General features: G+C 36.2%; 1 protein-coding gene across 1 annotated transcript; it reads left to right on the top strand.

The window, feature by feature from the left end:
• Nucleotides 1–4,717: 4,717 nt before the first annotated feature.
• LOC307136932 (uncharacterized protein) lies at nucleotides 4,718–7,594 on the top strand. The gene is made up of 6 exons (XM_079834324.1): nucleotides 4,718–5,122; nucleotides 5,242–5,342; nucleotides 5,645–5,771; nucleotides 6,021–6,119; nucleotides 6,947–7,130; nucleotides 7,268–7,594. The coding sequence occupies exons 1-5, from the start codon at nucleotides 4,733–4,735 to the stop codon at nucleotides 6,962–6,964; spliced, it is 735 nt and encodes a 244-aa protein (XP_079690450.1). The 5' UTR covers nucleotides 4,718–4,732; the 3' UTR covers nucleotides 6,965–7,130; nucleotides 7,268–7,594.
• The last annotated feature ends 2,561 nt before the right edge of the window (nucleotides 7,595–10,155 follow it).

Here is a 10,155-nt window from a genome sequence, read left to right as displayed (position 1 = left end):
ATACATTGTCCCTTTTATCTTTTATTGCTCTTGGAATCTGAGTTCCTGGCTAACATGCTTTGTTAGATGAAGATGGAGGACCATTGTGTTTCTTGCTTTTAATTCAAATGAGATCCAAGACAGGAGGGGGACCATTTGTGTATTGTCTCACCTCTTGCTCAAGGCGAAACCTTCAGTGGGTTTCGCCAGATGTATGGAAAATTACTGAGGGGGTTGTTAAAACATTGAGGGTATAAAAGTTTGTGCTTTCTTTTGTTTTAGCAGTTCACACTCAAGGTAGCCTCGAGCGGCTGCGTTTGACCGTGGCTCTTCCTTGCAAGGAAAATAAATCTTTATAAAGACAATTGGATCTTGGTTTGTCTCTTATTAGTGATGTCGACGAATTAATTTTTGCCATTACAGTCCACATTTTTTTTAATACATGTTTTGGCTGTACAGAAGTCCATATTTGACCTAAAGAACATGTTTTAGGCCTAAGAGTCATTAAACACTAATTTACTATACATACTCATTGACTTCCCTTCTTATTTCCTTTACTAGCCAAAATTTCCACAAAAATGTTTGACATATTATGGCTTTACAGAAGTCCATATTTGACCTACTGAACAAGTTTTTGTCCCAAAGGTCAAAAAGTAATTCATTGACTTTCCTTCTGGTTCCAATTAGTAGCTAAAAGGTCTACAAAATGTTAGAATTTTTTTTTTTTTTTTTTTTTTTTTTTTTTTACATATTATGACTGTACAGAAGTCCATATTTGACCTACTGAACAAATTTTTGTCCCAAAGGTCAAAAAGTCACTCATTGACTTTCCTTCTGGTTCCAATTAGTAGCTAAAAGGTCTACAAAAGGTTTAATTTTTTTCTTTTTTTTACATATTACGGCTGTACAAGAAGTCCATATTTGACCTATTGAACAAGTTTTTGTCCCTGAGGTAAAAAATTCACTCGTTAACTTTCCTTCTGATTCCAATAGCAAGCCAAAATTTCCCCCATTTTCTTTTAAAGGTTTTATTTTCTTTTATTTTTTTCCATGTTATGGCTGTACAGAACTTCATATTTGACCTACTGAACATATTTTTGGCCCAAAGGTCAAAAAAGTCATTAATTGACTTCTCTTCAGATTCCAATTAGTAACTAAAAGGTCCACAAAAGGTTAAAAAAATTATTATTCGTTTTTTTACATGTTATGGCTGTACAAGAAGTCCATATTTGACCTACTGAATATGTTTTAGGACTAAGAGACCATAAACACTAATTTACTATACATACTTATTGACTTCCCTTCTGAATCCAATTACCAGCCAAAAGTCCCACAAAAGGTTTTTTAAAGGTTTTTTTTATTTTTATTTTTTTATCAAGTTTTGGCTGCACAGACATCAATATTTAACTTACTGAACATATTTTGCCCCAAGAGTCCTTGAACACTAACTTACTATACATACATATTCGTTAATTACACTTCTGAATCCAATTGCTAGGCAAAAAGTCCACAAAAAGATTTGACTTTTTTTTTTTTTTTTTTTTACTTTTAATGGCTGTACAGATGTCCATATTTGACCTACTGAACATATTTTTGGTCCCAAGGTTAAAAAAAAGTCACATGTTGACTTCCCAGCTGATTCCAATTAGTAGCTTGAAGGTCCACAAAAGGTTTTTCATTTTTATTTTTTTAAATATTTTTTTTTTACATGTTATGGCTGTACAGAAATCCATATTTGACCTACTGAACATTTTTTTGGCCCAAAGAAAAAAAAATCACACATTGACATCCCTTCTGGTTCCAATTAGTAGCTAAAAGGTCCACAGAAGGTTTTATTTTTTTATTTTTTTTTACATGTTATGGCTGTACAGAAGTCTACATTTTATCTACTGAACATATTTTTGGCCCAAAGGTAAAAAAAGGTCACTCATTGTCTTCCCTTCTGATTCCAAAAGGTTGCTTACAGGTCTAAAAAAGGTTAAATTTTTTTTTTTTTTTTTTTTTTTTTTTTTTACATATTATGGCTGTACAAGAAGTCCATATTTGACCTACTGAACAAGTTTTTGTCCCAAAGGTCAAAAAGTCACTCATTGACTTTCCTTCTGATTCCAATTTTTAGCTAAAAGGTCCCACAAAAGGTTTGAATTTTTTTTTTTTTTTTTTTTTTTTTTTTTTTTTTTACATATTATGGCTGTACAGAAGTCTATATTTGACCTTCTTAACATATTTTTGGCCCATAGGTAAAAAAAAAAAGGTCACTCATTGTCTTCCCTTCTGATTCCAAAAAGTAGCTTACAGGTCTACAAAAGGTTTTACAGTTTTTTTTTTTTTTTTTTTACTTAATTATGGCTGTAGAGAAGTCCCATATTTTACCTACTGAAAAAATGTTTTGCCCAAAGGTAAAAAAAGGTCACTCATTGCCTTCCCATCTGATTCCACTTAGTAGCTAACAGGTCTACAAAAAGTTTTACATTTTTATTATTATTATTATTATTTTTTGTACATATTATGGCTTTACAGAAGTCCATATTTGACCTACTGAACATATTTTTGGCCCAAAAGTAAAAAAAAGTCACTCATTGACTTCCCTTCTGGTTCCAATTAGTAGCTAAAAGGTCTACAAAATGTTAGAATTTTTTTTACATATTATGGCTGTACAGATGTCCATATTTGACCTTCTGAACATATTTTTGGCCCAAAGGTAAAAAAAGGTCACTCATTGTCTTCCCTTCTGATTCCAAAAAGTAGCTTACAGGTCTACAAAAGCTTTTTAATTTTTTTTTTTTTTTTTTTTTTTTTTTTTTTTTTTACATATTATGGCTGTACAGAAGTCCATTTTCGACCTACTGAAAAAATGTTTTGCCCAAAGGTAAAAAAAAAGGTCACTCATTGCCTTCCCATCTGATTCCACTTAGTAGCTTACAGGTCTACAAAAAGTTTTACTTTTTTTTATTTTATTTTTTTACATATTATGGCTTTACAGAAGTCCATATTTGACCTACTGAACATATTTTTGGCCCAAAGGTCAAAAAAGTCACTCATTGACTTCCCTTCTGATTCCAATTTGTAGCTAAAAGGTCGCACAAAAGGTTTTAATTTTTTTTTTTTAATTTTTTTTTTTTTTACATATTATGGCTGTACAGAAGTCCATATTTGACCTACTGAACAAATTTTTGTCCCAAAGGTCAAAAAGTCACTCATTGACTTTCCTTCTGATTCCAATTAGTAGCTAAAAGGTCTACAAAAGGTTTTAATTATTATTATCATTATTATTATTATTTTTTTTACATATTATGGCTGTACAGATGTCCATATTTGACCTTCTGAACATATTTTTGGCCCAAAGGCAAAAAAAGGTCACTCATTGTCTTCTTTTCTGATTCCAAAAAGTAGCTTACAGGTCTACAAAAGGTTTATTTTTTATTTTTATTTTGTTACTTAATTATGGCTGTACAGAAGTCCATATTTGACCTACTGACATTTTTTTTTGCCCAAAGGTAAAAAAAGGTCACTCATTGCCTTCCCGTCTGATTCCACTTAGTAGCTTACAGGTCTACAAAAAGTTTTAAATTTTTATTCATTTTTTTTTTTTTTTTGTTACATATTATGGCTTTACAGAAGTCCATATTTGACCTACTGAACAAATTTTTGTCCCAAAGGTCAAAAAGTCACTCATTGACTTCCCTTCTGGTTCCAATTAGTAGCTAAAACGTCTACAAAAGGTTTTAATTTTTTTTTTTTTTTTTTTTTTTACATTTTATGGCTGTACAAGAAGTCCATATTTGACCTACTGAACATATTTTTGTCCCAAAGGTCAAAAAGTCACTCATTGACTTACCTTCTGTTTCCAATAAGTAAGTTACAGGTCTAAAAAAGGTGTAATTTTTTTTTATTTTTTATATACATATTTTGGCTGTACAAAGTCCATATTTGACCTACTGAACACATTTTTGTCCCAAAGGTCAAAAAGTCACTCATTGACTTCCCTTCTGGTTCCAATTAGTAGCTAAAACGTCTACAAAAGGTTTTAATTTTTTAATTATTATTATTATTATTTTTTTCATATTATGGCTGTACAAGAAGTCCATATTTGACCTACTGAACATGTTTTTGGACTAAGAGTCCATACACACTAATTCACTATACATACTCATTGACTTCCATTCTGATTCCAATTAGTAGTTAAAAGGTCCACATTTTTTTTATACATGTTTTGGCTGTACAGAAGTCCATATTTGACCTAAAGAACATGTTTTAGGCCTAGGAGTCCTTAAACACTAATTTACTATACATATTCATTGACATCCCTTCTTATTTCCTTTACTAGCCAAAATTTCCACAAAAAATGTTTGACATGTTATGGCTGTACAGAAGTCCATTTTTGACCCACTGAACATATTTTTGTCCCAAAGGTCAAAAAGTCACTCATTGACTTCCCTTCTGTTTCCAACAAGTAACTTACAGGTCTAAAAAAGGTTTAATTTTTTTAAATGTTTTTTTTTAAATATTATGGCTGTACAAAGTCCATATTTGACCTACTGAACAAATTTTTGTCCCAAAGGTCAAAAAGTCACTCATTGACTTCCCTTCTGGTTCCAATTAGTAGCTAAAACGTCTACAAAAGTTTTTATTTAAATTTTTTTTTTTTTTTTTACATTTTATAGCTGTACAAGAAGTCCATATTTGACCTACTGAACATGTTTTTGGACTAAGAGTCCATACACACTAATAGCTGGGTTTCAGTCACGTGATTATGATGACGCGCGAAGGCGGGGCGATTTCAGATGGAGGGCAGGAAGTAAATATGGCGAATACGTCTATGGAGGAAACCGTTGCGGAGAGTCCGTATTGTACGAATTTAGAACCAGTTTCAAGAAATAGATACAAAGAATTAGTGAACAGATATGTTGGACGTGACCCGTTCCTCATGAAGATGAGTGAGTTTTCGGTCGAACTTAAAGATTTGCCGACAGTGGAGGCTGTTGACATCACCAACTATCTCGTCCTTCAGACTTCATACTACACCAGACAGCAAATGAAGGCATATAAAAGTCTGGAGGCGTACAACTTTTTTGTTAGCGGGTGGGTCCACAACCTCGGTAGCAAACGGCTCCACGATGATCATCGTTTGGTCTTCGCCAGGGTGTGTTTGTTCTTATATTGTTGTATGTGTTAAGATGCTAGCAGTAACGGCTATAATGTCAACAAACATGCAACACATCTTTACGACGACGTTAGACTGACAATCGTTTATGTTTCAAGGTAAACCACTCTCAGAGATCAGGTGAAACACCTCTGAAGACCTGGATTATTGCGAAGGAGGATGGAGAAGTCATTGCAGCTCATTGCAATTGCATGGCAGGGTAAGTAATTATGAAATTATTAATTATTCTCTCTCACACACACTGCTAGCATACTGGAGAGAGCGTTAAAGGGGTCATGAGCTGGATTTTTATTTTTTTTATAATGTGGCCTGGGGTGCCCTTATAATGTTAGTATGTTATAATGTATATATATAATGTTAGTATGGTTTTTACATCAAATTTTGTCATAATTTGGAAATAACATGCATTTTTTCTAGCCTGATTTTAGCCTCTGATTTGAACACTCTAGGCTATATTGCACATCATCAAAAAATAATAATAATATTGTATTCTATTCACAGACTATCAGAATCATGTTCTCATGTAGGAGCAGTTCTTTTTTCTATTGAAGTTGGGGTAAAGATGCGAGATTCAGCATCCTGCACAACAGAGCAGTGCAAGTGGCTGATGCCATCACATGTAAAAAAGGTAAGGGGACACGTTCACTGCAAACCAAATGTGGGACAGAGAATGTTTTTTTGTCCCTGTTGGACAAAGAGAAGCTAAGACAGCAAAGACCCACATTAGCTGCACAGTTTGGCATCTCAATCCTGGGATGATAGCCTTACCTGTTTTGCTCACAGCCATAGGATAAATTACAGATTTATACTGCATATAGATATGTTATACCACAGAAATATGGACTTTATGAACTTCTTTGTGTTAACTTATTTTCAGATTCCTGCTGCTCCAGTAGCTCTGATCGACTTCTCCTCAGCTAAAGCCAAAAAAAAAAAGCTTGACCGTTCCATTGATGGCAGGACAACTGAAAACCAGGTTGGGAAATCACTTTCATGCCCAAGAGTGAAGAGAGGGTCAGAAACATATGCTAGTTTTTTTGAGACTTTAAGCAAAAACTGTCCAAGGAGTGCAGCACTGATGGCTAGGGAGCCGTACTACAAAGAATTCATCCCCAAATCTAGTATGCTTCCTAAAACTGTTCTTGAATACAGAACACCAGGGACTCTGCAGCTACCCCCCATTGAGCTTGGAGAGCTATGCCAGGTATTCCAGCTAGAAGAGCTCATCATGTCCCAGGTCCAGGCTGTAGAGAGGGCAACTCGAAGTCAGAGTGCAAGCAGGATTTGGTTTAGGCAAAGAGCTGGACGCATAACTGCTTCCAAGTTGAAACAAGCTATTAAGACCAACCCCCAGCAACCATCCAAGAGCTTGATCAAGGCCATATGCTACCCAGAAGCATATAGGTTCACCACAGCCGCTACAAGGTATTTAGGGTTTGAATTAGGGTAAGGCAGAGGTAAGGCTGCGTGTAAACAGTGTTTATGTCCAGAAAAAGAAACACTGACAACAGAGGGTATCATTTGGATAAAAAAGAAGGCTGTCTATTAAGTAAATGTATCTTACTGTATCTAACACATTGCTTTGGTGCGCAACTGATAAGAGAAAATTGCGCAGTGGATTGAGTATGGTAAGGACAGCCCTGAAGGGTCAACATTAGTTATAGGGTTATAAGACTAGGGTTACGCAGGAGTAGAACTAAGTATAGGGGTTAGGGTAATGGCATTTAAATCACTGAACTGGCTCTACATATCCAATACTAAGTAATAATTTCCTTTCATGTTTTGCATGTGTACTTTGTACAGTTATGGATGCAAACATGAAGCACAAGCCAGAGGAGTGTATGAGAAGCTGATGGGTCGGGAGCATGCAGGCTTCTCCTGTATGGACAGTGGTCTCTGGCTGAACCCCAAGTGGCCATACATGGGGTCCTCCCCTGATGGGATTGTCACTTGTGACTGTCACGGAACTGGCATCTGCGAGATTAAGGTAATATTACAGTCTCTGTTGTAGTAAAGTCCCTAAATCTCAAGTCTGAGTCGTGTCTCAAGTCCTAAACTGAGCAAAAAGGCAGAAAATATATTTGTTAATCTATTGTTCACGTGTCCTTCTCTCTGTGATTTTAGTGTCCACACTCTCACCAAGATGAAGCCAATCTGCGCTTGTGTGCTGGGCAAAAGGGCTTCTGCCTCATCAATGATGGGGATAATGTCATGCTGGACCGGACTCATGACTACTACTACCAAGTTCAGGGACAGCTTCACATTGTAGACGCTGAGTACTGTGATTTTGTTGTGTGGAACCACAATGACATTTTTGTTGAAAGGATTTTGCCCGATCTAGAACTTTGGGATGATGTTATCCCTAAAATTGAGTGTTTTTTTAGAAATGGCATACTTCCAGAAATACTGGGGCAGCAAGTTACAAACTCGCATGTGTAATGTAATGAAAGGATCCAGGTACTCTTGAAAGTGGTCTGTGTTATTGCTGTTATATCAATACTGTTGTATGAGACAATATTACATTTTGATTAAAATATTCGTTATGAGTATACGAATATTTGTTATTATGAGTGTGGTATTTGTGAGTTCTGGCTGTTGTATAATTTAAATGAAAAGATTAAATGCCACTGAGAAGACAGAATTATACATGGTGGTTTATTTACAAGATTAGATTTTTCAACAATTGTTATAACGAAACATGGTGTGCAATAACAGATTAGAATCCATTTCATTACATATAATACATATAGCCAGTACAATTGGGACAAGTGGATAAAAATATTACACTTGTTGAAAACGTGTCGGGGCTCAGGTACTACTACTCCCTGTCCTCTTACTTATCATCAGAGCCAAGAAGCAGGGCTCAGGTACTGGACTGACTATTATCCCTATCCCTCCCTCCTCCTTACTCCAATGGGACAATAGACTCTGAAAGATTAGACAAGACACAGCAAATAACCCCAATCTTGTCAATCATTGCTCGTGCCTCACCTTGCTTTGTTGCCATGTGCTCTATGGGCATAGCCCTGCTTTGCAGAATCTGATATTTTCTTCTGACTAAACCGATAACTCTCTCAACATGAATACGTAAATTCGCTATTTTTCTTGTGTCTGCCACCTCATACGCTGATAGCTGTTTTCTCCCCTTGGTAAATGCAGGTATCTGTAGTGAAGCACAGTAAAATCCCACACTATCACCAATATTGAACCCACGGTCTGCTAGGACAATATCTCCAGGTAACAGGTTTTTTAGGAGGCCACTCTCTATTGTGATCTGTTTATCGCTGACTCTCCCTCCCCAGGCACAAGATATGTAAGTGACATAGCCTTGGGGTGCAACACCAATCAGAAATTTTACAGTATGGTGATGCTTGTAGTTTGACCACGTTTGTGCTTGGGCTAGTAAATTAGAGGGCTTCTCAATAAAAACTTCGAAACAGTCAACTATCACAGCAACTTTACATCCAAATGCCTGTCTGAATCCCATTGGCATTGTAGCTTGAAGAACATGTCGCTCTGGCCACTCAATTTGAAATTCCAACCTTGCATGAAGTATGTCAATTACTTTATGCCAAACTCTAGAAGCAGTTGGCAGAGAGATCTTGAACCTGAAAGCTAAATCTTTCAGCGGGAGATTTAGTCTCAGCTTCATCAAAACTAAAATGAACTGTTCAAATTTAGACAGCACAGACATAGGACCACAGCTGATGTAGAGTTTGCACAGCTCAAAAATCTGAATTAAAACTAAGAAGTTGGGGAGCCCCGTGTAGAACCTTGTCTTGTCTTCGTTTTTTTCAAAGGACTCCTTGTTGAACTGTGTTTCCAGTGCTTTGGCTCGAAGATCTCCTAGCTCTGTTGTGTTTTGTCTCAGAACATCCTCCATCTCCTCAATGTCATCCATTGTTAGCTCAGTCTGGCATCCAGCATCTACATAGCCTGCAACATATCAGTGAGGAGCATAATTAATTAATTCATAATATGAATTATGTAAATTGTTCTCTCGTCCAATTATACAGAGTGATTTTTAGTTTATATGAATTATGTGAATTGTTGTTAAAGGGATACTCCACTCTAAAATGAAAATTCTGTCATCATATACTCACCCTCATGTTTCAAACCTGTATGAATTTCTTTCTTCTGGTGAACAGAAAGGAAGATATTTAGACGAATGTCAGTAACCAGACCGTTTTTGGTACCATTGACTTCCATAGTAGGAAAAAAATATACTATGGAAGTCAATGGTACCAAAAACGGTCTGGTTACTGACATTCTAAATATCTTCCTTTCTGTTCACCAGAAGAAAGAAATTCATACAGGTTTGAAACAACATGAGGGTGAGTAAATGATAGAGTGGAGTATCCCTTTAAGTAATATTTTTTACAACGTTTTTAAAAGCATACAAGTTTTCTGGTCAACATTTGTAACAATTAATAATTATTAATAACAATGAATAATAATGCTGGTTAAAAATCTTAGTACAATAATTTACCTTGATCATTTAATGTCCCATTGCCAGTGATCCCCTCTGATTGTGGGTTGTTGTCAGCTGTCTGCTTCGGGTCGGAGCTTTCGGCTGTCTGCGTCAGATCCGGGCTCTCATCTGTCTGTTGGAGATCCAACATAGCCTCTGCACATTCCGACCGTCTTTGTTGGTCTTCCTTGAGCTTCATCCTCTGCTCTCGTTTAAGAGACGCCTCTGATTTGGGTTTAGTTTTTTGGTAACCTAGGTTGACAGTCGGAGCCCAATCTACCGACTCAACGTCACCCAAAGCGCTAGGGCAGCCTAAAAAGCCCCAATGAAGTCCACATTAGACTACCAGTAACTTAATAATCATTACTAAGTAAAAGAGCATTTAACGACAACCTAATGTTATATAAACAGTCACAAAAACACGTTGGCTAGCTACGTTAACATACCTCCGACGAAGTGGACGCTGCAGACACGGGCATTAACAGACTCAGCTCCTCCCGACCGCAGACGTATGTTAGAAATCCACTTTTTACGGCGTGTT

This window comes from Gobio gobio, assembly GCF_949357685.1.
Source record: "Gobio gobio genome assembly, chromosome: 14".
Classification (NCBI taxonomy): Eukaryota; Metazoa; Chordata; class Actinopteri; order Cypriniformes; family Gobionidae; genus Gobio; species Gobio gobio.
Note: the sequence above shows the minus strand (reverse complement) of the source record. Positions and strands in the feature narration are given on the sequence as shown.

Excerpts from the sequence above, each read along its gene's own strand:
- LOC307136932 (XM_079834324.1), top strand. The coding sequence starts at position 4,733 with ATGATGACGCGCGAAGGCGGGGCGATTTCAGATGGAGGGCAGGAAGTA. Across the intron at positions 5,343-5,644 it reads CATTGCAATTGCATGGCAGG|ACTATCAGAATCATGTTCTC; the intron begins GTAAGTAATTAT and ends TTCTATTCACAG. Across the intron at positions 5,772-6,020 it reads TGCCATCACATGTAAAAAAG|ATTCCTGCTGCTCCAGTAGC; the intron begins GTAAGGGGACAC and ends ACTTATTTTCAG.